This window comes from Salvelinus alpinus, chromosome 18 (genome assembly GCF_045679555.1).
Source record: "Salvelinus alpinus chromosome 18, SLU_Salpinus.1, whole genome shotgun sequence".
Taxonomy (NCBI): domain Eukaryota; kingdom Metazoa; phylum Chordata; class Actinopteri; order Salmoniformes; family Salmonidae; genus Salvelinus; species Salvelinus alpinus.
The window spans coordinates 27,112,108-27,140,044 of record NC_092103.1 but is presented as its reverse complement, the minus strand read 5'-3'; the positions used below and the strand labels follow the sequence as shown (position 1 = coordinate 27,140,044).

Sequence of the window (27,937 nt, the reverse complement as noted above, 5' to 3'; positions counted from 1 at the left end):
TTACAGACACAGTTTCATCAGCTGTCTGGGTGGCCAGTGAGCTGAGATAAGGCGGAGCTTTACCTAGCATAGACTTATAGATGACCTGGAGCCAGTGGGTCTGGTGACGAATATGTAGCGAGGGCCAGCCGACTAGAGCATACAGGTCGTAGTGGTGGGTGGTATAAGGGGCTTTGGTAACAAAACGGATGGCACTGTGATAGACTGCATCCAGTTTGCTGAGTAGAGTATTGGAAGCTATTTTGTAAACGACATCGCCGAAGTCGAGGATTGGTAGGATAGTCAGATTTACTAGGGTATGTTTTGCGGCGTGAGTGAAGGAGGCTTTGTTGCGAAGTAGAAAGCCGATTCTAGATTTGATTTTGGATTGGAGTGTAACAGTCCTGACCTGTTTTATGTTGTTTTTTATGTGTTTATGGTCAGGGCATGTGTTTTGGGTGGGCAGTCTATGTTATCTGTTTCTATGTTGGTTTTGGGTTACCTGGTATGGCTCTTGATTAGAGGCAGGTGGTTTGCATTTTCCTCTAATTAAGAGTCATATTTAGGTAGGGCGTTCTCACTGTTTGTTTGTGGGTGATTGTCTCCTGTGTCCGTATGTCTGTTCGTACCACATGGGACTGTAGCGTTTGTTTGTTTCGTTTCGATGTCGTCTGTTTTTCCTGTACGTAAGTTTATGTTTAGTTATGTAAGTTTATGTTCAGGTTGCGTCAACGTCGTTTTCTTATTTTGTAGTTTGGAAAGTGTTTTGTTTCGTTTCGTGTGCCATCAATATTTATAATAAAGATGGCTTATTTCCCTGAGCCTGCGTTTTGGTCTGAGGATCCTTCTCTCCTCACCTCATCCGAGGATGAGGAGAGCGACAGCCGTTACAGAATCACCCACCAACAAAATGTGACCAAGCGGTATGGGAATGCTCGACGGAGCAACAAGAATTTCTGGACTTGGGAGGAGATCCTGTCTGGTAGAGGACCCTGGGCGCAAACTGGAGAATATCGCTGCTCTCGTGAGAAGAGTGAGGCAGCCACAGCCCAGGAGCGGTGGTTTAAGGAGGCAGCTAGGAGACGTGGATGGAAGCCGGAGAATCAAGCTCGAAACCGGAATTATGAGGGGACACGTCTTGCACGGAAGCCCGAAAAGCCCGTGAGTAACTCCCAAAAATTTCTTGGGGGGGGGCTAAAGGGTAGTGGGCCAAGGGCAGGTAGGAGACCTGCGCCCACTTCCCAGGCTTACCGTGGAGAGCGGGAGTACGGGCAGGCGCCGTGTTACGCAGTAGAGCGCACGGTGTCTCCTGTACGAGGTCATAGCCCAGTGCGGGTTATTCCACCTCCCCGCACTGGTAGGGCTAGATTGAGTATTGAGCCAGGTGTCATGAGGCCGGCTCAACGCGTCTGGTCTCCAGTGCGTCTCCTCGGGCCGGCATACATGGCACCTGCCTTACGCATGGTTTCCCCGGTTCGCCTACACAGCCCGGTGCGGGTTATTCCACCTCCTCGTACTGGGTGGGCGACCGGGAGCATTCAACCAGGTAAGGTTGGGCAGGCTCAATGCTCAAGAGAGCCAGTACGCCTGCACGGTCCGGTATTTCCGGCGCCACCTCCCCGCCCCAGCCTAGTACCTACAGTGCCTACATTACGCACTAGGCTACCAGTGCATTTCCAGAGCCCTGTTCCTCCTCCACGCACTCTCCCTATAGTGCGTGTATCCAGTTCAGTGCCTCCAGTTCCGGCCCCACGCACTAAGCCACCTGTGCGTCTCCTAAGTCCTGTACACACTGTCACTTCTCCCCGTACTAGTCCTGAGGTGCGTGCCCTCAGCCAGGTGCCACCAGTGCCGGTACCACGCACCAGGTATAGAGTACGCTTTGAGAGTTCAGTGTGCCCTGTCCCTGCTCCACGCACTAGTAGGAAGGTGCTTATCATTAGCCCGGTGCCTCCAGTTCCGGCACCACGCACCAGGTCTACAGTGCGCCGTATCCGGCCAGAGCCATCCGTCTCCCCAGCGCCATCTGAGCCATCCGTCTCCCCAGCGCCATCTGAGCCATCCGTCTCCCCAGCGCCATCTGAGCCATCCGTCTCCCCAGCGCCATCTGAGCCATCCGTCTCCCCAGCGCCATCTGAGCCATCCGTCTGCCAGGAGCCTGCAAAGCCGCCCGTCTGCCATGAGCCTGCAAAGCCGCCCGTCTGCCATGAGCCTACAGAGCCATCCGCCAGACAGGAGCCGCTAGAGCCGTCAGCCAGACAGGAGCCGCTAGAGCCGCCCGCCAGACAGGATCTGCCAGAGCCGCCAACCAGACAGGATCTGCCAGAGCCGCCAACCAGACAGGATCTGCCAGAGCCGCCAACCAGACAGGATCTGCCAGAGCCGCCAATCAGACAGGATCTGCCAGAGCCGCCAGCGAGCCATGAGCAGCCAGAGCCGTCAGAGAGCCATGAGCAGCCAGAGCCGTCAGTGAGCCATGAGCAGCCAGAGCCGTCAGTGAGCCATGAGCAGCCAGAGCCGTTAGAGAGCCATGAGCAGCCAGAGCCGTCAGAGCGCCATGAGCGTCGAGAGCCGTCAGCCTGCCATGAGCGTCGAGAGCCGTCAGCCTGCCATGAGCGTCGAGAGCCGTCAGCCTGCCATGAGCGTCGAGAGCCGTCAGCCTGCCATGAGCGTAGAGAGCCGTCAGTCTGCCATGAGCGTCGAGAGCCGTCAGCCTGCATGGACCTGCCAGAGCCGTCCAAACAGGACCTGCCAGAGTCCTTCAGCCGGGATCTGCCCCTTGTCCCGGTGTTGCCCCTTGTCCCGGTGCTGCCCCTTGTCCCGGTGCTGCCCCTTGTCCCGGTGCTGCCCCTTGTCCCGGTGCTGCCCCTTGTCCCGGTGCTGCCCCTTGTCCCGGTGCTGCCCCTTGTCCCGGTGCTGCCCCTTGTCCCGGTGCTGCCCCTTGTCCCGGTGCTGCCCCTTATTCCGGTGCTGGTCCTTATCCTGGTGCTGCCCCTTGTTCTGGTGCTGCCCCTTGTCCCGGTGCTACCCCTTGTCCCGGTGCTGCCCCTTGTCCCGGTGCTAGCTGTTTATTTAGGGGAAGGTAGTGTTAGGGTGGTCAGTAGAAGGGGTAGACAGAAGAGGGGAGTGACTATGGTGGTATGGGGACAGCGTCCTGAGCCGGAACCACCACCGTGGTCAACTGCCCACCCGGACCCTCCCCTGGACTTTGTGCTTGTGCGCCCGGCGTGCGCATCTTGAGGGGGGGGTACTGTAACAGTCCTGACCTGTTTTATGTTGTTTTTTATGTGTTTATGGTCAGGGCATGTGTTTTGGGTGGGCAGTCTATGTTATCTGTTTCTATGTTGGTTTTGGGTTACCTGGTATGGCTCTTGATTAGAGGCAGGTGGTTTGCATTTTCCTCTAATTAAGAGTCATATTTAGGTAGGGCGTTCTCACTGTTTGTTTGTGGGTGATTGTCTCCTGTGTCCGTATGTCTGTTCGTACCACATGGGACTGTAGCGTTTGTTTGTTTCGTTTCGATGTCGTCTGTTTTTCCTGTACGTAAGTTTATGTTTAGTTATGTAAGTTTATGTTCAGGTTGCGTCAACGTCGTTTTCTTATTTTGTAGTTTGGAAAGTGTTTTGTTTCGTTTCGTGTGCCATCAATATTTATAATAAAGATGGCTTATTTCCCTGAGCCTGCGTTTTGGTCTGAGGATCCTTCTCTCCTCACCTCAAGTGAGGATGAGGAAAGCGACAGCCATTACATGGAGATGTTTAATATGAGTCTGGAAGGAGAGTTTAAAGTCTAGCCAGACACCTAGGTATTTGTAGTTGTCCACATATTCTAGGTCAGAACCGTCCAGGGTAGTGATGCTAGTCGGGCGGGCGGGTGCGGGCAGCTAATGGTTGAAGAGCATGCGTTTGGTTTAACTAGCGTTTAAGAGCAGTTGGAGGCCACGGAAGGAGTGTTGTATGGCATTGAAGCTTGTTTGGAGGTTAGTTAACACAGTGTCCAAAGAAGGGCCAGATGTGTACAGAATGGTGTTGTCTGCGTAGAGGTGGATCAGGGAATCACCCGCAGCAAGGGCGACATCATTGATATATACAGAGAAAAGAGTCGGCCCGAGAATTGAACCCTGTGGTACCACCATAAAGACTCCCAGAGGTCTGGACAACAGGCACACTGAATTGACACACTGAACTCTATCTGAGAAGTAGTTGGTGAATCAGGCGAGGCAGTCATTTGAGAAACCAAGACCTATTGAGTCTGCCGATAAGAATACAGTGATTGACAGAGTCGAAAGCCTTGGCCAGGTCGATGAAGACGGCTGCACAGTACTGTTTTCTATCGATGGCAGTTCTGATATTGTTTTGCACCCGTGACGAGCTCGGAAATCGGATTGCACAGCGGAGAAGGTACGGTGGGATTCGAAATTGTCAGTGATCTGTTTATTAACTTGGCTTTCGAAGACTTTAGAGAGGCAGGGCAGGATGGATATAGGTCTATAACAGTTTGGGTCTAGAGTGTCACCCCCTTTGAAGAGGGGGATGACCGTGGCAGTTTTCCAATCTTTAGGGATCTCGTACAATACGAAAGAGAGGTTGAACAGACTGGTAATAGGAGTTGCAACAATGGCGGCAGATAGTTTTAGAAAGAGAGGGTCCAGATTGTCTAGCACAGCTGATTTGTACGGGTCCAGGTTTTGCAGCTCTTTCAGAACATCTGCTATCTGGATTTGGGTGAAGGAGAAGGAGAAGCTGGGGAGGCTCGGGCAAGAAGCTGCGGGGGGCGGGGGGGGGCGGAGTTGTTGGCCGGGGTTGGGGTAGCCAGGAGGAAAGCATGGCCAGCCGTAGAGAAATGCTTATTGACATTTTCGCTTATCATGGATTTATCGGTGGTGACCGTGTTACCTAGCCTCAGAGCAGTGGGCAGTTGGGAGGAGGTGCTCTTGTTCTGCATGGACTTTACAGTGCCCCAAAACTTTTTGGAGTTAGAGCTACAGGATGCAAATTTCTGTTAAAAAGCTAGCCTTTGCTTTCCTGACTGACTGCGTGTATTGGTACCTGACTTCCCTGAACAGCTGCATATCGTGGGGACTATTCGATGCAATTGCAGTCCGCCACAAGATGTTTTTGTGCTGGTCAAGGGCAGTCAGGTCTGGAGTGAACCAAGGGCTATATCTGTTCTTAGTTCTAAATTTTTTGAAAGGGGCATACTTATTTAAGATGGTGAGGAAATTACTTTTCAAGAACGACCAGGCATCCTCGACTGACGGGATGAGGTCAATATCCTTCCAGGATACCCGGGCCAGGTAGATTAGAAAGGCCTGCTCGCAGAATTGTTTTAGGGAGCGTTTGACGGTAATGAGGGGTGGTCATTTGACCGCGGACCCATAGCAGATGCAGGCAATGAGGCAGTGATCGCTGAGATCCTGATTGAAAACAGCAGGGGTGTATTTGGAGGGCAAATTGGTCAGGATAATATCTATGAGGGTGCCCATGTTTACGGATTTAGGGTTGTACCTGGTGGGTTCCTTGATTATTTGTGTGAGATTGAGGGCATCTAGCTTAGATTGTAGGACTGCCGGGGTGTTAAGCATATCCCAGTTTAGGTCACCTAACAGAACGAACTCTGAAGATAGATGAGGGGCAATCAATTCACATATGGTGTCCAGGGCACAGCTGGAAGCTGAGGGGGGTCTATAACAGGCGGCAACAGTGAGAGACTTATTTCTGGAGAGATTCATTTTTAAAATTAGAAGTTCGAACTGTTTGGGCATAGACCTGGAAAGTATGACAGAACTTTGCAGGCTATCTCTGCAGTAGATTGCAACTCATCCCCCTTTGGCAGTTCTATCTTGACGGAAAATGTTTTAGTTGGGTATGGGCTCACTGTGGGTGAAAAGATACATTTATATGACATGACTGTTCTAGTCATGTGTGTCAGATTAGCCTGAGAAAATGCTCGTTACTCTCAATATTCACATATTTAAAATGCTCTATAATGTATAATATACAACCTCTTATTGTTTTGTACAGCATGTCTGCCCCCTGGTGGTCATCTAATGGATGTTCTGCACTTTTCAATTGTGCAAGTTCTGTACTTGTTAAATCTATGCTACTCCATCTGCAATGAATACCTGCAGGTGCGCTTGACTTAATGTATTTGATGTGTGGATGATAGCAATGAAATCGGTAAGTGATACAGTATTTTCACAACCACGACACAGATGCATAATGATGTCGTGATCCCTGTGACCACTGTCAGGAGGTCCTTTAACATCAGTGAGGTGAAGGTTTTTTTCAGTGTTTGATAGTCACGTGCACAGGGTTACAGGTGTGATTGCAGGGTACAGTGAACATCTTGTGTGTGTGTGTGTGTGAGGCAGACAGGCTCCTTCAGACAACCTGTTGCTGTTTAACGGCCTATCCCTGCTGCAACCTGGTTCTTATGAATTGCACATAACACCATTGGTCTGGGTGCCGGTCTTTTTCTGCTTTAGCCAATTTGCTGTTGTCTTTCCAAACTTGCTAAACATAAGGCAAGACAACAATGTGATGTTTTACTGTTGAGTTTAGAAGCAATCAGATACCCAGACTATGCATCGGGGATTATGTTTAATCAGTAACAGATCTTCTACTGGGTTGTGTTGTACTCGGCTGTATTCATTATAAAGTGTCCTTTGTCAGTTTATTTGACCGTAGGGAATCACAACATCCCTGCAGAGAGAGAGAGAGGAAGAGAGAGAGAGACTGTGAGAATTAAAGGAAAGAAAAAAGAGAGAGATAAACAGTGATAGGCTACCTCTAGGCTGTGTGCCTACACTTTCGATACCCAGTCATAAATTAGTCATCAGTATCACTTCCCTAGTGTGATCTTATTTCCACACAGTCCTCTAGTCTAATTGCAGGTGCGCTCGATTTGGCTGATCTGACCTGGCCAGTGGGAGGACAGTGCACTTTAGGACTAATAAATGGGTCAAGCGGTGTGCCGGGACAGCTAAATCGGGCTCACTTCTTGGCGCGATGCTACAGGTAGATCGTACTTTTTCGACTGACGTCACTCCCAGGGATGGGCTTGTCACGTGGTTAAAGTCTGCGCTATCTAGTGGAAAACAACCTCTGAGCTGCAAGGGAAAAAACTGGGAGAAAAACTACTGGAGAAAACAAGCTAATTTAGCAAGGGCAACGGTAAGCCCAAACTATTTCAACAACGCACTCTAATAATCACAATTTTTGTAAATGACCACGTAGACAGAAGCCTATAGCTTTACCATAACATATTCAGAAGCTACTTTTCACTCCAGTGTTGCCGGAGAATGGTGCCAAGTTTCTAATTCGTCGCGACTGCATTCGGATAGCCTATTGCTGATAGCCTTACCAAATGCACAATCCACTATTACGTCCAAGTAGGTTATAAACTTGTCTTTATTATTAAATGCGACAAAACTAAATCCAACATTCACAGACACTGAAAAGGTAGACTGAAGTGCCATGACAGCGAACGTGCCCTTTGAAACAACTGAGTGAGGGGTGCTGGATACAATATAACGTTAACGTTACTGTATTAAGTTATATTTTGTTTCAAGTCAAGTGATAGTGTAATAAGCAATAATATAAAGATTCGCATGGTAGGCCTAATTATTCCTGTCTTTCAATGGTTGTTTTACTTCACCTGTGAAATACTCTTATGTGTTTGTTAATAGTGTTATAGATATTTTGAATGGTTTGCTTTAACAAATTGCAGGGCAATTCAAAATGCATTGTTTTATTTGTTTTATCAGTAGGCTATAATGATATAGTGCTTTAGCCCCGGGCTACTCTTTTCTTTTACCACCTATATGATTTTGGAGACTTGCATTTTTAGTCAATTACATTGTAGAATGTGTATCCATTTAATGTGTGTATAAACCCAAAGACTCATCTTTGTGTCTGCAGGTGATTCCTGGATGTATGTATAATCTGTATGTCCAGACAAGGTTTGCACTCTGACCTGCAAGCCAATGTAAGTCGTGCTGAGTGACTGCGTGTGAAAGAGGTATTCCAACACAGTATGTTCATTTATCATCATCTAATAACATCATTTATCCTCTCCAATTGAAGATGGCATGCTGGCTGATGATCATCAATAATATATTTTTGTGTCACTACTGCTAGTAATTAAAGCAACACTTCGCTGACTATCCAACCCTTACAAAAAAAGATTGCAGTTTTGAAACTGCAGTAAAAGTGCAGTAACTGCAGTCGACTGTGGTATTTTGGACGCAGTATTTGCAGCAGTTGTACTGCACTCTAACTCAAATCAAATGTTATTTGTCACCTGTGCCAAATACAACAGGTGTAGACCTTACTGTGAAGTGCTTACTTACAAGCCCTTAACCAACAATGCAGTTCAAGAAATAGAGTTAAGAAAATATTAACTAAATAATGCAAAGTAAAAAAATTATATAAAATCAAAAAGTAACAGAAGAAAATGACATAACAATAACGAGGCTATATACAGGGTGTACTGCTACCGAGTCAATGTGCAGGGGTACAGGTTAGTTGAGGTAATTTGTAAAGGGACTATGCATAGATAATAAACAGCGAGTAGCAGCAGTGTAAAAAAAAAACTGCAGTTATACTGCACTCTGACTGCAATCTTTTTTTCGTAAGGGAAATGACTCCAGTACTCAATAGTCCAATGTAGGCTAGCCTATTTGACCACCTCCTTTTTTAGTTGTGGCACAAAAATGTGTTCCTGACTCAACTTGCACTCATTCATTGGTACTTTTAGGGTGTTTTCACATATTGTCCTCTTTAAAAGAACTGATCGCAGTCCTCTTTAAAGTGCTAAATAACTCAGTTCACTTCAACTATTTTGTCCTCTTTGCATGTTTAGAAAGGAACCAAGATATTTCTCCAACATCTGGATCTGGCACTCTGGATCTTTTACAAAGAGCAGGACAAGCCATCTTTTTGGGGGGGGGAACCTGAACATCATCATATTCTCTCTTTTGTGGGACCAATGTGAGGGTTTAGGGCAGGGGAAACGGTGTTGCAGTAGTCTAGTGTGTGGTGCGGGAATAATGACACGTGAACCTGGGGAGTGTTGCGTTCACATTGTCCTAAAAATGGGAACTGGACGACGGACTTCAAGCAAACCGAACTCAGATCACCTCTTAAGAATGGTCTCAGTTCGGTTCGCTTCTGGGGATCTTTTGAGGGGTCTGAGTTTTCTTTGGAGTGTTGCTTAAAAAATTAAGCAAACCGCAAAAGAAAAAGGCTGAAAGGGACCAAGTGTGACAACACCCTAAGTGCAGGTACTCCAGTTCTCTACCCTTCTTGATGACCTATGGTTTAGTGTTAGTTTTCTATGGTGCTTGGGTCAGCATATAGTTTTGGGCTGGTATCTATGGTTTGGTTTACCATTACATTGTGCATGTTTGGTTGACGTTATCAGTGGTGTGCCTGTTTTTTAAGTTTGTGATCTGGGATTTCTGATTGTTTTGACACATTTCCTGCTTCTGCTTTCCTCATGTATTGTGCTCTTGTAGTCTCTTCTTGCTGTACTTATTTCATCATCATGCCAATCCTAAAAGATTTTTAATACTTTTGTGAAATATAAAAAGTTTTGATATTTAGCTGTTTTGAAAAGGGCACTATAACATTTGTGTGTGTGTACTCGTGTGCGGGTATGTGTGTGCAGGGCTCATCTCCTTCCCCATGACCTCTGGAGGAGGTCCCTGCGGCCGCACTGAGCGTGTCCGTCATGAACCCCATTACGACCAGGTCCCGCCAGGCTCCCTATGCCGAAACGACCCCTTTGACCTTCAACCCCTGAGGTACCAGCGGAGCACCGAACTAGCCCTGAGCTCTGATCCCCTTCCGCCCCCTCCCCTGCCCGACCAGCCCCCTGTGGGGCCCGAGTATGACCCCAGCGTCAGTGAGGACAACCCAGATCCACACCTCGAACTAGACCCTGCCCTCGACATCAAACCGGTCCACCGTTTCATCCCGGACTCGTGGAAGAGCTTCTTCCGAGGGACCAGCCTCCGCAGCAGCAAGCCCTGCCCCATGCCTGCCTCCTCCTCCTCCTCTAACAACAACAACAGCACCAGTGGCGGGGTGCGCTGCTCGCCCCCACACTCGCCCTCCCTGCCCAGATCCTACCGGGACCCCTATGGGGGGTCAGGGGGAAGCAGCTACAACTCCCGCAAGGAGCTCCTGGGAGTGGGCGACCACCAAGAGTCAATTTCGGGACGCACACTCCACACGGCGCTCACCTACAGCGAGCGGGTGGAAGAGTACCACGAGCGCTACGGCTACATGAAGTCCTGGGCAGGCCTGCTGAGGATTCTGGGATGCGTGGAGCTGCTGCTGGGTGCAGCGGTGTTCGCCTGCGTGTGCGCCTATGTGCACAAGGACAACGAGTGGTTCAACATGTTTGGCTACTCCTCGCCTGGAAGTGCATATGGAGGCTACGGAGGGGGGATGTACGGAGCGGGCACCGGAGGGTCCTACTACTCGGGTCCTCAGACTCCGTTTGTGTTAGTTGTGGCGGGGCTGGCCTGGATAGTGACTGTGATATTGTTGGTGATCGGGATGACTATGTACTACCGCACCATCCTACTGGATTCCTCCTGGTGGCCACTGACAGAGTTTACTATAAACCTTGCCATGGCCGTGCTCTACATGGCTGCAGGTGGGTGGGACGTGAACTACACACTTTAGAGAGAGAATACAATGCTATGTCAATGCAAACTATGATGATGGTTACTATTATTTGTGGTTCTTCCAACTGCTTAGCTGGTTATAGCATGATACTTGTAACACCAGTGTTGTGGTTGACTCCAGCATGGGCCATACATTTTATAATAATATACAGTAACTGTGTTGACACGTTGGATAAAAGTATTTACTAAATGACCATACTACTATCATTATTAGCTGTAGTCTACGTCAGAGACACCACGCGGGGCGGTCTCTGCTCCCTTCCCATCTTCAACAATGGCATCAACGGGGCTTTTTGCCGCACCGAGGCCGGACAGACAGCCGCCATCATCTTTCTGTTCGTCACCATGGTGATCTACCTGATCGGGGCCATTGTGTGTCTGAAGTTGTGGAGGCACGAGCAGGCACGCATGTACCGGGAAAAGTACGGCCTGGAGGTGAGATTGGGTGTGTGCCTGAGGCACGGGGTTAGGTTAAAAGTACGGCCTGGAGGTGAGATTGGGTGTGTGCCTGAGGCACGGGGTTGGGTTAAAAGTTAGGACTGAGAAGAAAGTTACACATCCTCACAGAAATGTAAGTTGCAGGTAAGTAACACAAATAATGTACTCTGTGAATACATATTATTTGCTTTCATTGGTGTCTGAATCAGAAAATCCAACAGTTGATGCAAGCTTGGCAATGAAAATAAAGCTGTGTGAACCACTACACTAATGTGAGAGGGGTGTGCATGTGCACGTTCACACTGCGTGATGGTCCATTGAGAGAACATTGTTCATTAGTGGATGGGGGTTGCCATGGTAGCTTGCTATGTTCTATGTTAATTGCTAGGCAGCTCAGGTACCACTTGTTCTATCGCTTTCATTCAGTTCTCATGTGAGGAAGAAAATCTGTTGTAGTTATGAAAAGATTGGAGCAATAGTTTTTGTTAACATTTTATTTGGATAGTCCATCTGTAGATGCTCTACAGACTCAGTAACATTAAACTATCTTCTAACCTTAACCCTAACCCTTATTCTAGAACTAACCTTAACCCTTTTTCGAGAACTAACCTGAACCCTTATTTTAGAACTAAACTTAACCTTGCTTAGCAACAGATAGTTTGACCATCTGTACAGCATCTACAGATGGACTTTCCAAATCAAGTGTGACCATGTCTTTCTGTATGCTGTATACATTGAGTGTACAAAATATTAAGAACGCCTGATCTTTCCACGACAAACTGACTAGGTGAATGCAGGTGAAAGCTATGATCCCTTATTGACGTGACTTGTTAAATCCACTTTAGTCAGTCTAGATGAAGAGGAGGAGGCATGTTAAAGAAGGATTGTTAAGCTTTGAGACAATGGAGACATGGATTGTGTATGTGTGCCATTCAGAGGGTGAATGACCAAGACAAAAGATTTAAGTGCCTTTGAACAGGGCATGGTAGTAGCTGCCAGGCGCACTGGTTGTATCAAGAACTGCAACGCTGCTGGGTTTTTCATGCTCAACAGTTTCCCATGTACATCAAGAATGGTCCACCACCCAAAGGACATCCAGTCAAAGGACACAACTGTGGGAAGCATTGGAGTCAACCTGGCCCAGCATCTCTGTGGAATGCAAAAGGGGGGTGCAACTCAATATTAGGAATGTGTTCATAATGATTTGTACACTCAGTGTATATGCAGTCTTATATTACAAAAATATAAGCTCTATTTCTTTTTGCAGAAGTGTCATTTTAGACTTGCACAACTTCTGTTTTGTTATTACGCAGATGCATACGACAGATTTCCCTGCGGCGAGGTCTTTGGTAAGCATTTACCGCTGAGCTTAATGTTTTTATTTATGGCTTAATGCCAAGAAAGAAATCTATGGTGTTGATCAGCTCCTTACAGTGTTACACATACTCCAGGTACAACCATGGTCTATATTTCATATTTCTATGGTTCTGTCTTTGTTCTTCTTTCTCCCAGATGCCGGTTCCAGAGCCAATTCAGGGTTCTACTGTGGTTCCCATCCAGACTGCGGTACCCAAGGCAGGGCCACCGAAGGTTCTACAGGGAGCTATCCCTTCTGGTCACATCCCCAAACCAGTCATCATGCCTGACTATATAGCGTGAGTGGCACCTTCACACACAGGGCAGTGGGAGAGTAGTTGATACAGGGGTTTTATTGATAGAATTCAAGCACCATGTTCAAATCTGAATTGAGTTTATTTGAAAGCTTTCAGGGAATGCACAGAGATTTCATTGGTGCATGGAATTATGCTCAGGATGTAAAATTATTAGGACAAATATCTGCCCTGTAATGTTAAGCGGGTGTAAAAAAGGACAGTCAATCTAGCACAAAGGTAGAATGTGTTATGTGCAACGCTTACTGAGTCCTCTGGCGGTATTGTAAGTAGAATGTCATGTGGGCTGATTGTACTTCCCACTAAACAAAAACCATGAGCCATATGCAAATTCAAGCTCTGCCTAACCAGTCTAGACAGGAATTGTAATTTTATTTCTCTGGACATTTTGGGGGCAAATCCTAAGCGTTCAGGAGAAAAATTGCTTCTTTGCTGTTTTTGATCCCACACATTTTCGCCACTCGTAGTGAGCACAATGTTGAATTTTCGGCCTTCCTGATGTAAATATCCTTTGTTGTTTTTATCACTCCCATAACAATGACCCTGTTAGTTTTTTATCCCTCCTATAATCATTAAGCCTGTTTAAGTTTAACACTTTACATTGAGTTGCCCTAATGCCTTGCAACTATTTTAGTACTCAGAATGTAATTACCCAGTTCTGCATGGTATGTACATATTAGGTTACATTGAATAGTAATAAGACAGGGAAATGGTGTTTCTAATTAGTAAAGGGTGTAGTAACTGTATTTACATTGACAACAATAACTGTATACCTTAATAAATATACATTTTGTAAAGTAAATACATTAATACCTTGCAGTAATACATTTAATTTATGTAAAGTGTGACTGATCTCTGTTTCACTGTAGTAAGTAGGCTACCCTGTGTTCTTTCTAGACCTGTTTTTGGAAGTAAAGTTACACTGTCTGCCATGGAGGAAGCCCCCTTTTCTTTCTGCCTCTCGTGTTGTAATAATGAATCTGTTCCTCCGCTGCCCTCTCTTCCCCCCTGCAGTAAGTACCCAACCATCCGTACGGTCGATGAGCGGGACCAGTACCGGGCTGTGTTCAATGACCAGTACTCTGAGTACAAGGAGCTCCACGCTGACGTGCAGGCCACCACCAGGAAGTTTGACGAGCTGGACGCCATGATGCGTGCCCTACCCCAGCACCCCAACAGTCAGATGGTGATTGGCCATGTCCTGCTGTTACGCAACCACACATTCACTTCCTGTTTATTGTTTTTGTTCTTTTCTCATTGCTCGCATCTATTTGGTCTAAGAGTCTTCCTCTCTCTTTGTCTGCTGGAATTAACACTGATATTAAAAGAACTGGATAGGTGACAGGAAATAGCATTATAAACGTCAGCCATATTGCTTTCACCTAGCATGTTTTCAGATCAGTGCCGATGGAGACAATGAGAGGAAGCCATATTGAGAATATCAACACTAAATAGTTGTTTGTTCTGCTCTCATTGTGGTGCTCTGCCTCACCCCCCCCCCCCGTCCTCAGACTTCCTTGAATCCTCCCCCTCTATTTCCTCTCTCCTGTAACTTCTCCACCCTCCACTTCCTCTCAAAGCCATCAAACTGTACTTTTGATTCCTGAAGTTTCCTGATTTTTGAACTCATTACAATCTTGCATTATCTTTTTTTCACCAGGAGTATGACCGCGTAAACAAAATCCTTCAGGAGTACCAGAGGAAGAAAAATGTGAGTTTGTCCCCTGCCTTTCTCTCAATCATTCAGCTGCCCATTCACTAATTCAGCTGCTCATATTGTAACAGTTTCCAACTCCAATTGGCCCTATATTCAGATTAAAAGACCTAGCCTATCCTTGTAAATTAAGCACCATTAGCAGACAGGGTGTAGTAAGTCACCTGGGTGCCAGTGGTTGTTAATCTATACTGCCACTGTGGGAAAGATGAATCAAGCATGAGTGGTCATAGAGAGGAAGTGTGTGTGTGTGTGTGTGTGTGTTGGTTCTTCTATCCTTCTGTCCTTAAAATCACAAAGTCCCCACAAGGATAATAAAACAAGGAAACTTCTCCTTCGTGGGGACATTGGTTATCTTAAATTCAGGGGTTCGGGTTACAATTAGGGTTAGATTAGGATTAGGATTAGGGAAAATCTTATATTTTTTTTAAGGAAATTTATTTTAGGTCCCGACGAGGATAGAAGAACATAACGTGTGTGCTTCTGTTCCGGCATGAGGGAGTATTGAATTTCCTTGCAAACCTTCTCACATGAATGGGCTCATTGTGTTTTCTCGAAACCTAGAGTTAGAGGAAACGGCATCACTTCATATTCAGCACAGTGCTGATAGTCTCTATCCTTCTTTATTTAAAAGGAGTGGGGTCAGGGAAAAAACAAGCTGAACTTGTATAAAGAAGTAGTACTAAGCTTCTTCTTCCTGGCACACTCTACTAACTTACAAAGCTGTTTAATATCAGAATTATCCACGCTTGAATGCCAGAGTTCTACATGTGGCATGTTATTGGCCTTACATGGTCTTTTTGATATTTGACACAGAGCTAATTCATATGCATTATGCTTAGCCCATAAGAGGTTTTCTGCCATGCAATGACGCAAATACCAGTAACTCTTTAAACTGGATTTTGATTTGCCAGAACATTGCAGGATAACTGATTGGTTTGGTTGGGTTTGAAAATTCAAGAAATCTGAAGCTACTCTTCTCTCTCTCGCTGTTAGGATCCTACGTTCCAGGAGAAGAGGGAGCGCTGTGAATACCTGAAGAACAAACTGGCCCACATTAAACAGAAGATCCACGAGTACGACAAGGTCATGGAGTGGAACGATGGCTACGGCTAAACCAGCATGGCCTATCTGTCTGGGGAGACCACTGGGAACCAGTAGGAGACCAGTTAAAACTAGTAGGGACCAGTTTAAAATAATGGAAAACATATGGGGACCAGTGCAAACAGATGGGAGCCATTTTTAGTTTAAATTTGATTGAATGAATTGAATGAAACCGGTTCAGACTGGTTGGAACGGTGGTTTAAAATGGTGTCCTTTTCCTTTCAGAGACTGCACTTCTTTTTGAACCGGAACAAGCTGGTTACACACGTACATTTTCTTAATTAAACCACAAAAGAAACTGGAGTGTGTGTGTGCGCATGATGGAGAATTGACCAAAGGGGCATCTGGAGCAATGCTTTACTTTTTTACTGAAAAATGACCTTGATATGCAAACAAAGACAAGTATGGTACTGTAACTGGACATACCACTGTATATAAGGCCTTCTAATCCATTTCACTATACTCACGCAACACCAGCTGCTCAAGTGTTTCACAAAGGGAGAATAGGATTAGCCTATAATCCTTCAAACGAATGATGGATCATGGAAATTGTTGCATGCGTTTACACATTACATGCTTTAATCAATCACGTTTTTATACTCCCTCCATTCCTTGACTCCTAGCTCACTGAATCATCGGAACACTAGAGTAATGCGATTGTCATGTTGCAATCCATTTTGTTTTTACTCAATCACTGTGCAAACTTTACAACCACTGTTCAACCACTATCCAAAGTTAATTTATGAGGTAACCTTGATACTATGGCTCACTTTGGGTATGGTTTACTACCTGAACTCTTCAACTGCTGTATCTCAAGACTGTCTGTGTTATACACTGACTATCTGGAGGATTTGTGAATTTCCAAATCATCATATTGTGAGAATCAGGTAACATACAGGTGTCCCTCCTGAGTGATGATTGTGCTTTTTGGAAAGTTTTTATGACCACACTAATTTCTGTGTAGTTTTAGTACCATGTTCTACCGTTTCATTAAACAACACTACTTATTTCCTCCACTTGTGTTAGACTAGCAGTTTGTAGTAGTGAATAACCTTTGCATGTGCCTTGGTGTGTTAATGTAAATAAATGTCTGTTATATTTATGTCTGTCTTCTATCATTTTGTGACTATGAACAAACATATCACTTGTTTTATTGCATTTAAATGTTGTCTTCCTGTATTAGACCAAATGTGATATTTAGAAATGTTTTTGGGGGTTCTTTCGAAAGTCAGTCATGATGAATTGGTGCTTGCTGTCTTTGAGACTACACCTCTGCTATTGCATGTCAGTTTGCCACTCTCCTTAAAAACATACAGTAAAATATGTCTGAAATTGAAAAACAAGCAGTTGTTGTTGATAGCTCACAAGCTGAAATAACAGGGTCTGCATACACTTGGCAGTTTACTTTTGTCATTGTTATAGTAAAGCATTTTTGCTGATGGAAATTCCATCGATTACAGTCTGCTTTATGCAAACTTGTGTGATATAGGCCTACTGCATCTGCAGGTATTCAATAACACTTGTAACCAACTAGATGTTTTCCATTATATGTGTACCACAGGGATGTATATAAATATGTTTGTAGTTTCTGGCTTTTGACACTTGCTTACCACCGAACTGAATGGAAGACATACAGGGGAAAGAAAAAGGCTAGCCTAGGCTACTCCCAGAGGAAGCCTCTTGTAGGCCTATCAAGCAGCCAAAATAAAACGTATTAGTGCACGTGCATTTGACTTGGATTATTTTCGTATTGTTTCACTTCTCTAGACTTTGTTTCGCTTCAATACATTTTTCGTTGTAACAACTCTTCATTGTGGTACTAGCCTGTCTGATGGAGATGAGAGGAGAAGACCCGACACCCTACACATTCGGGGGCGGGGAAATGTGGGTGTGTGGTGTGTGGTGAAGGGGCGGGTCATATTTTGATGATTCCACACCTGAACAAGGTGTGGTTTGTTATTGAGAATCGGACGGAATTTCACCAGAAACCACTGGTGTTAGACGCGCGGACTATTTTCCAACAGGTGAGTGGTTTGGCTATATTTTGTGGAACATTTGTTTCATTGTGAAATCGTGTTTGTGGTAAGATCACATTATCTTTTTTCGCAATGTTATCTAAATTTTTAAAATAGGAATTAAAATGTCGTGTTGGAAACGCAACAAAAGTTTTTTTTTTGTATCAACATTTGTTCAGCCTAGTTCAAAAGCTTTACTGATATTATTTTATTGGTTATGAGTAGCCTATGATTTAACACCGGGATCATCAACTAGATTAATGCAAGGGCAGATTTTTTTTACCCCTTTGAAGCGGATAGTCGGGGAGGAGCTGAAAATAATTACAAATAGTTTGTCGATTGAAAATTTACTTCATGAATCTATATTATGTTTGCCTTAAACATAATCATTTCAAACCATGCTTATATTTGTTTTCACAGTCTTTTATGTCCAACAATGACATTTGTTTTTGTTCATAAAACTTGGGGGGCCAAATAAATCCACCCGCAGGTCAAATTCGTCCTGTGGCAGCCAGTTGGGGAACCCTCATTTAAGAAAACAGTAAAACATGTCAGTTACTGTGTCATTATTCAGGTTCAAAATGTTGCAGATATACATTTAACCTGGTTGACAAGCCATATGGCTTATGTGGATTAGAGAATACTGCAGATAATTGTCCTCTCATTTTTTAAAGCTGAATACCCCACTGAAAACACCTCTTTGTGGACTGTTTTTTTTTTTGTCACACTTGTTCTCACTGTTTCCCTTGGGGAGGAAGCCTTGTGTCATGATTCCCTGTGTTTTGTAACCCTCCTGTGGACACTGATGCAGTGAGCTGTATGTTTCTTTGCTTTATTCAAATGTTTTTCTCTCCAACAGAGCTCAAACAGTTTTAAAGAGAGAGACCCTTCGGGCCCCTGTGGATTCAGGAATGTCTTCCAAGCCCAACGGGAGTCCGCCTCCCTATGAGTCAGATGGATAGTGAGTCTTAACTTTTACTTTACCCCTACTATATCTTTGTCAAAAGGTTTATGACCTTCCTGACCTATACATATTTGATATACTTGTTTTGGTGGAAAAGGCATGAACTTTTACCTAAAGGTTTGATCTTGTATTATGTTTATCGAAAACCATAGTAGTGCGAATAGTCATACTATACGAGGTGTTTGCTCAATAGAGATTGTAGATTGTGTTGTTGACCCAAGGCAGTTTATATCTCTCCTCTATATGTGTCTCACACACAATTGTCTTTGCTAACTCGCTCATCCTACAATTTATGTTCCTACACTTGACACCCACACCCACACAATCCACGTTTAATCGGTTGTCTGTCTCCCTCTGCAGTCATGAGCCACCCCAGCCGGCGTATTCCTACTACCCCGACGATGAGTTCCAGCACTTCTACAAATGGACGTCTCCCCCGGGCATCATCAAGCTGATGTCCATCATCGTCATCGTCCTCTGTGTGGCCATATTCGCCTGTGTGGCCTCTACGCTGGCCTGGGACAGCCAGGGGGCCATGTCTGGCTTCGGTGGTTACGGGGGCAGCTCGTACGGGGGCAGCTCGTACGGAGGCGGTGGTTACTCGGGTAGCTTCGGTGGTGCTGCCTATGGCGCCGGTAACAACTATGGCTACGGCGGACTCGGAGGGAACTACAATGACCCTCGCACGGGCAAAGGATTCATCATTGCCATGGCAGCATTCAGCTTCATCACGGCCCTTGTCATTTTCATCATCGTGGTGTCGAGGCAGAGCCTGTCGGAGTCTAGAAGGTTCTACCTAGCTGTGGTGATCATCTGTGCTATCCTGGCTCTGCTGATGCTCATAGCGACTATAGTGTACCTGGTGGCGGTGAACCCCATGGCTCAATCTACAGGGTCGATCTATGGGAGCCAGCTGGCAGGCCTGTGTGCCCAGTACCAGGGCCCCCAGGTTTCAGGAATGTTGGTCAACCAGTATCTCTACCATTACTGTGTGGTGGAGCCTCAGGAGGTGAGTGTACTTTGTGTGTGTTTGTGAGAGAGGGGATGTATGTGTGCCTCCTTTCACCGCATACTTCCTCTCATCTCTGTGGTGGTGTCTGGGTCTGTGTGTCTCACCCAACTTCCCCATCCCGACCCAGGCCATAGCGATAGTGTTTGGCTTCCTGGTGATGGCGGCTCTGATCATCATGATGGTGTTTGCCTTAAAGACGCGCCAGAAGATCAGGAACTATGGCAAGTCCAACGTCCTGTGGAGGAAGGTGAAGATCATCAACGAGGAGGCCCCGCCCCAGGACGTGGAGGCATGGGTGAGTTAGGGAGTGGATGGGCACACATGGGGGATGAATGTCAAATATATTTTTTTAAATTCCTTGTGTCCTCTCCTGTCTTTCACTTGCATCCCACACAAAACCTCAGAGGGGAGGAAATGTGGAAACAATGATCAAAGGAAACACACTTGTAAGAAATGAGACAATACGGTTTCATATTGATCTCACCTGTTAGGCGCTAACAGATCAGTGATCATGAAGGATAGGACAGAAACGATCGAAGACATTTTACAATATTGAAATGCTCTCAAATTCTATTCAAAGGTAATACTTCCTCTAAACATGTACAGCTACAGTGCTAGAGGTAGGAAATCGTATCTGCAGAGTTTGTCTGACCCTATAGTTTCTATCCCTTCCTGAAGGCTGTATGAAAAAGGAAGAAAGGAGGGGATTTTTTTTTTTAGACCGTTCCAGTTGTTATGAATGACAACCTACACAGAATTGTAGCACTTCGTTCACCTTAACCCTTCAGGGTTTTCTGTCTCTGAACAAACTGCGGCGGTCAGAGTTGTTGTTCTCATGCATGGAGAACGGTTAGTCAGGCCAATATGTCTGCCTGTTGACTGTTTTGTTCTACAGCAGTAGTCTGATAGGTAAAGTAGTAAGACCTGTTCTCCCAGAGTCAGCAGCATTGGAGGTATGAGGAGAGAGCTCTCTCACACTCAGTTTCTGGGTGTGGTTTGTGTATGGTGGTTTCACTCTGTCAGTAAAATGGCGGGTGGAATAAGGCCCTCAAAAACAAAAATGGCAGTTGGGAGGTATATTATTTCAAGAGGTTGTCTCTGTTGAATGAGGACAGTAAGCAGTTAAGGAAAAACATGGTCAATGCTCAAAAGTAAAAAGATGAGTCAACGATGAATCATGGTTTCTGAAACTGTTCTTAGAACACCCGCTTTCCACATACCTAAATCATGATAATGAAGTGTGACTTCAGTCAAGATAGTAAGTGGCTGATAGTTAAGGTAAGTTTCAGTATGGCCCAACAAAATTATTTAACATTTACACACTGCAGCTTTTTTTACCAAACTCACAGCTGGTATTTGAGTTTTGCACTAGAGGACAATGTGAAAGAGGAAGAGCTGGTCTAACTAGTATTTAAACCCATGCTGACCAATACAAGAAAAGTAGACACATGCACAACATTACAGAACAGCAACATGACCCTGAGAAACTGAAGAGGCGGTGAAGGGCTGTGTGGCTCGTGAAAACCTTTCTGAAATTGCTGAGGCAGTGTTATTGCATGGATGAGTGTGTCTTCCCTGGTCTACTGATTACTCTGATGGGAAAATTCTGTCTGTCTACAAATGACACCTACTTAGTACCTACCCCTTATGCACTTGTGGAGATCTGAGAGGAGTGGATAGGTGTAAACCATACTGTGAACATTCCACTTAGCCTGTCAGAGGTAGTACCATATTGCTAGCCTTATACCTATGCAATTAGCTATTTCAGATTTGAACAAAGTCCCAACACCGACGCTCCAAGCATTACTGTAGTGGCTGGCTTTGCTCTGGGAAGTATTTCTGCTTGTTTTTTTGGACTGAAGGAAATCCCAAGTCTCAACCTGTCAGTGTAAATGTGTCTTACTATCAAGTTGGTACAACGTCATCAAATACAGTATGTCATTGTTTTGATGAGGATTCACTCACTCTAAGCATGATGTGGCATTTCACTCCCCAGAGGAGGTATACTTCTATTACTGTACATCTGCATTTCAATTCCCCCCTCTACACATATAGGCCTACCTGTTCAGATGACACTTTTTCAATTTGTATCTCAAGGTGGTTCTGTTGCCACAGTACAAATAGTATGATTATCTTGCCTGTTGTGGCTCTCTCAGCTGTTGTGAGTTAGGTCACTGAAGTATATGTTGTGTCCCCTCTGCAGGTGAACAATGTGTCAGGTTTTCCTGATGAAGGTATGGTGCTGACCGACTACCCAGAGAAGTTTGGAGGATCCAGGAGTCACCTGGACGACACCAGCACCAACTACGACAAACCTCCCTACAATGACAGCCCAGCGTGAGTACAGACAATACAGTACAGTTACAAACAGGCTTACACTGCAACTACAGCCCACTTTAGTACAGACTAGATTAGATGTGGAATTTATCAAAGAACAATTACCTTATAATGTCTTATCATCTCATAATGTTATACTGGGAATTAAACAAAGAGATTTTAACTACCAAAGGGAAGGAAAGCTATCTCCATGGGTGCATGGAACATTAGCTCATGAAACAAGATGGTGGTGGCCTATTTAAGTCATTAAGTTTGCAGCCGACACAACAGTGGTAGGCCTGATCAACGACGAGACAGCCTATAGGGAGGAGGTCAGAGACCTGGCCGGGTGGTGCCAGAATAACAGCCTATCCCTGAACGTAACCAAGACTAAGGAGATGATTGTGGACTACAGTAAAAGGAGGACCGAGCACGCCCCATTCTCATCGACGGGGCTGTAGTGGAGCAAGTTGAGTTCCTTGGTGTCCACATCAACAACAAACTAGAATGGTCCAAACACACCAAGACAGTTGTGAAGAGGGCATGACGAAGCCTATTCCCCCTCAGGAAACTAAAAAGATTTGGCATGGGTCCTGAGATCCTCAAAAGGTTCTACAGCTGCAATATCGAGAGTATCCTGACTGGTTGCATCATTGCCTGGTACGGCAATTGCTCGGCCTCTGACCGCAAGGCACAACAGAGGGTAGTGAGTACGGCCCAGTACATCAGGACCCAGCCATCCAGGACCTCTACACCAGGCGGTGTCAGAGGAAGGCCCTAAAAATTGTCAAAGACCCCAGACACCCCAGTCATAGACTGTTCTCTCTACTACCGCATGGCAAGCGGTACCGGAGTGCCAAGTCTAGGACAAAAAGGCTTAACAGTTTTTACCCCCAAGCTATAAGACTCCTGAACAGGTAATCAAATGGCTACCCGGACTATTTGCATTGTGTGTCCCCCCCCCCCCCCCCCAACCCCTCTTTTTACGCTGCTGCTACTCTCTGTTTATCATATGCATAGTCACTTTAACGATACATTAATGTACATACTACCTCAATTGGGCCGATCAACCAGTGCTCCCGCACATTGGCTAACCGGGCTATCTGCATTGTGTCCCACCACCCACCAACCCCTCCCTTATGCTACTGCTACTCTCTTCATCATATATGCATAGTCACTTTAACCATATCTACATGTACATACTACCTCAATCAACCTGACTAACCGGTGTCTGTATGTAGCCTCAATACTTTTATAGCCACGCTACTTTATATAGCCTGTCTTTTTACTGTTGTTTTATTTCTTTACTTACCTATTGTTCACCTAATACCTCTTTTGCACTATTGGTTAGAGCGTGTAAGTAAGCATTTCACTGTAAGGTGTATTTGGCGCTTGTGACAAACTTTGATTTGAGAAGATTGTTCTGTTTTCTACATATGTCAGTGCAGACCAGTGTAGTGCTTCCACAGTAATGGCAGGTTTGAGGTTGATCCGAATCTTATGGTGTTATTCTACACAGCTGGGAGGGGACGATAGCAAGTTAGGGGTTGCTGCTGTACTGAGATGACTGGGCGTGTTTGTGCAGGGGTTGTGGGCATATGTGATTTTCTGTGCAGAAGACAGAGAATGTGGAAATGGGTGAAATCTTCCGTCCATTTAAAGTCCATTTACTGTAAGACACTGCTATGAAAGGACAATGGGAATGGTAGGTGAGGGCTGTAGTGAAGGAAGTGTGACATTCCTTATTTCCCCTCCATCTTACTATGACATCATCACATTGAACAAGTCTGTATTTCCATTGTTGGAGAGGAGAAACTGTTGTCTTGAGCAACATATTGAAAGTCAGGCATAAACTTGCTTGGCATTTCACCAAGATTGGATTTGTTTTTTAATCAAATTCTTCAAAAAAGATGTCACCAGACCCCTTGTAAAAATAGGCTATCATCCCATGATCAGTTATGTACATTACCTAGTCCCAAATAAAAGTCCAGAGTGGTTGTACTATATTTGTAAAAACTGTTTATCGCACAACCTGGATATCAGACAGTTGTTTTTAAGGAACAATAGTGACCGTGTGTATCTCTGGGATGATTATCTTAGATGTAGGAACTTAGAAAGAAATACCACCCCTGGACTCTGGAATGCAAGACATGTGGTGCGTGTGTGTGATCACACATATAGCTGGAGAGAGTGGTCTCATGTCAGAATCATCCTTTTATTATCATTATTTGGCATGAGGAAATCTTTCTGGCAGAACCAAATGTTCATGTTTCCTGTAGTGCAATCATCAGTCTTGGATGGTACTGTAGGTCAACTCACGGCTTAACTCACCCCAGAAAGTCAAGCAAAACGACATACATTAAGTTTGTAACCTTTACGCAACTCAACCACCAGTATGACTGGTGACTGAAATACACTAATGCACCTTGTCATGCTTTTTTGAAGCAGAAATGTTTTGCTTTTATTTTTAATTCACATTACGCAACATTAGTGTAAATGTTTTCCGCCCTGTCAGCAAAGTAAAAATGGGCAGTGCAAATATGGCACTTTTTTTTTTACATTTATTTATATTTTTTAAACTTTTGCTTGTGGCAGTAGCTGTAATGGCCTACAACAGCAATCCAACACTAACTTGAAGTATTAGCAGGTAGACCGCAGCATTGATCACTGCTTAGGAGAGGTGAAGCATTAACTGATCTGGGTCATTTTGGTTCGTCAATGGTTAATAATACTAAATTGAGTAATTTGATCAGTTTGTATAGGGGCAACTCCATTTCGTAAAGTACTAAATCAAGACTCCCCTCTTTCCTTGTCTGTCTCCAGTCCTCCAGTAGTTTGTGACTTCCCTGTGCACAGTAGCGCCCCCTACAGCAGTGGCTCAGAGATGGCCAGCTCAGCAGCAGGGAAGCCCAAAAAGAGACGGGCCGGTCGTCCTCGCCGTACTGACGGACAGGATACAGACTACGCTTCCTCTGGGGACGAGCTGGACGACGACAATGACTTCGACAGGTACAGAGAGAGTAACAGAATTACGGTTGTAGTGATAATGGTTGTATGTATTTTAGTTGACAGCTACTATTAATACTACAAGATTGAAGTTGCTGTTCTGTGCCACAAAGTCTGAAAACATATTGCCGTCTAGGTTTCCACAATAACATTTTCAAGTGTATTCTGACACACCCTCTCTCCCCCCTTTCTCTCTCTCCTCAGTGAGTTCCCCACCATTGCCAATGAGCAGGAACGTGTGGACTACAAGCGTGAGTTTGACCGGGATCACCAGGAGTACAAGGACCTGCAGGGAGAGCTGGACATCATCAACAAGAGCCTGTCAGAGGTGGACAGAGAGCTGGATGAGCTGCAGGAGGGAAGCCCCCAGTTCCTGGTGAGTTTGAGGGAATCAGTTTGGTGAGGAATGGGCTAATCTTGATCACATAATGACTAGTTATTTGGGAAGCAAGGTGATTTGTTGATCAGTGACTACATTCAGACTGCACAGAATCAATCTCAAATGTGCACTTTAACTAACTAGCTAGGGTCCTCTAAAGGTTTCCTGGTCAGGTCATGTGGCCAGTAAAAACTCTGGTCCCTATTTATAACATTGAGATAATGTCCATGATATGTTGCATCGTTTCCTAATCACATGCTAACTTTAGGGTGTGGAAGAAAGGGGTCATGAGAGGGATAGTTGTTTGAGAAGTAGATTTGTTTGCATTTTCAATAATCTTTCTCTGCCCTACAGGATGCTATGGAAAAGTACAACAGGCTAAAGGACATAAAGAAGGTACGTATCCACAACATTTAAGCAACGCCTCTTTGTTTGATCTACTTCCTTATGTACTCCCTCTTGTGTCTCTTCTGAGTACTACACCCCAGTCCCACATTGTCAGGAAGTTTGAGAAAGTACATGTGGTTATCATGTCCCTTGTGAACTGATTTAGAACCAGCTTTCTATACACTTGTACTTACCACACTTATTATAGTCATAAAACAAAACTGATCTCAGACCAGCTACAGAAGACAATGTACCTTCATTGGCCTATTCTTCCTGGTCTACAGTCAGCAGATTACCAGTTGAAGAAGCGCAGGTGTAAATACCTGAAGGCCAAACTGTCCCACATCAAGAGGATGGTCGCTGACTACGATCGCAGGGCCTGAACTTCCTGTCACCTGACGTCAGCCAGGATACTTCTTCCGGTTCAGAGTTGATGCCAGATGTAACACTGGGGGTTTGAGTCAGATTCTACTTATTTCTTTGGCTCTGCTCTAGTAACACTAGCATATCACTTAGAATTAAGCAATGTATTGAGCATTTATTATAAGTGGTATGCTTGTGTAGATATAAGAACGTAACCTTTGTAATTAGGTTTGTGGTTGCAGTATACTAAGCATCTTCACTGAGAAGTGTCTGCCCAAGGATCTCCACTGTGATTGGATGGATGTGCTAGGGATCAGCCAATCCACAGTATACTACAAAGCTGTTAAACATGAAGTATCTCGCACATACTTCCCGAGACAATGGCTGTAGAAATATGTGTGGGTTTTGTGACTTTTTAAAAATGGGTCATTTGAATGTGCAGAAATAATATATTTATATGACTGCATTAAGTTTAGTGTTCAAAGGCTTGTGTTCACTCTTGTTTCGTATAATGAATGGTACTTAGAGTGCAGTTTATCCTCACTCTGTCTGTTGGTAGTGTTGGTAGCCAATTTAAGGGATGGGACAAAATGACAACCTCAAACTGTGATGTTGTGAGATGGATTACACTCTGATACATTAGACATTTTTTACAGCTTCCTCTTTTAGATGAGATGTTCACTTTTTATTCTTTCTATTTTCTCTTAACCTCATTGTCAGGTTTTGATACTTATACTTATGAAAGGTTTGCCATTTGTAAATATGTGAATATACTTGTCTCTTTATGTACTAATGCTTTGTCCCCTCTCCTGTAATTTTTTTGTCAGTTGCTAAAGACTTTGAAACTGTTGTAAATCATTATGCATTTGTTTCATGTTCTGTTTTACTTTTTTGACCTAAATGTAATATATTCAAGGTCACTTTATTAAAACTGAAAATTCAATAAAGATTTGCGTAACAGTTGAAATCAACCCAATCAAATTTTTTTCTATATGGTCTCTTAAAGACATTCTCAGGTTTTTCAATGTGTGAATATACTGTTATATACTTGGTTATATTGATGTAATATGGTCTGCGGTCTTTTGTCAGTTGCTAAAGACTTTGACTTTTTTTTTTTTTATCAAGATGCCTTAAGGTCTTTTTAAATAAAATAATTAAACAGCACTTTTTTTGCAATAACTTATTTTTAATACTAGTACTTTTCATTGTCAGTCTACTGCGAACACTATTAATCATAGCTAACCAGCAATTAACACTTTTATAACGTGGTCAAACCATTACTTATCTTCAGGTCGGAAAGTCGGCGCTCTAGAACGATGCCAGAGTTTCCGACTTGGCGGTTTTGAAGTGTATGTCATATCTATGAGGTACTGCATAAGAATGCTCAGAAAATATATTTTTGTTTTTGGACACATTTAACCCCTTATTTTTGTTGGCACAAAGATACCTTGAGTCTTTTTTCACCTAACTTTTAATCTAATTCCAATGACAGGCAATTTTTTGGGGTTGATTTCATGTTGATTTCATGTTAGTTGACAACAATCAAATTTGGCCTAAATCAAAACTAGATGTTGAACTGAAAGCTGTGCCCAGTTGGAAAATAAAGATGGCACTTCTAAAAGCATATTTCACACCATAGCCTGCTGAATTTGTAAGAACTTTTTTCATTTTGATTTCGGCACAAATTAAAATGTGGCACTGACTCGCTCATAGACTTATGTTTCAGCATTGTCTCAATGAAGAGTTTGGCATTCGACTAGTGCTAGCCATGTGCAACATCATGCACGCGCAGTTACAAGCCTGCTGAGTTAGCAGCAGGCAGACGAGCAATATCCACCTTCGTAGTATGGATGAAGCCTAAACTGCAATGTGAAACTAACTGAAGCTGGTT

General features: G+C 44.5%; 1 protein-coding gene across 1 annotated transcript; it reads left to right on the top strand.

Moving 5' to 3' along the window:
• The first annotated feature begins 6,966 nt into the window (after positions 1-6,966).
• Positions 6,967-27,210, top strand: LOC139543429 (uncharacterized). Its single transcript, XM_071349534.1, has 18 exons — positions 6,967-7,154; positions 7,902-8,014; positions 9,652-10,647; positions 10,893-11,113; positions 12,430-12,465; positions 12,629-12,771; positions 13,801-13,972; positions 14,447-14,497; positions 15,497-15,611; positions 17,428-17,488; positions 18,479-18,580; positions 18,944-19,592; positions 19,723-19,890; positions 21,799-21,932; positions 24,735-24,920; positions 25,122-25,293; positions 25,651-25,692; positions 25,968-27,210. Exons 3-18 carry the CDS (start codon positions 9,669-9,671, stop codon positions 26,064-26,066), a joined length of 3,330 nt encoding a protein of 1,109 aa, XP_071205635.1. The 5' UTR covers positions 6,967-7,154; positions 7,902-8,014; positions 9,652-9,668; the 3' UTR covers positions 26,067-27,210.
• The last annotated feature ends 727 nt before the right edge of the window (positions 27,211-27,937 follow it).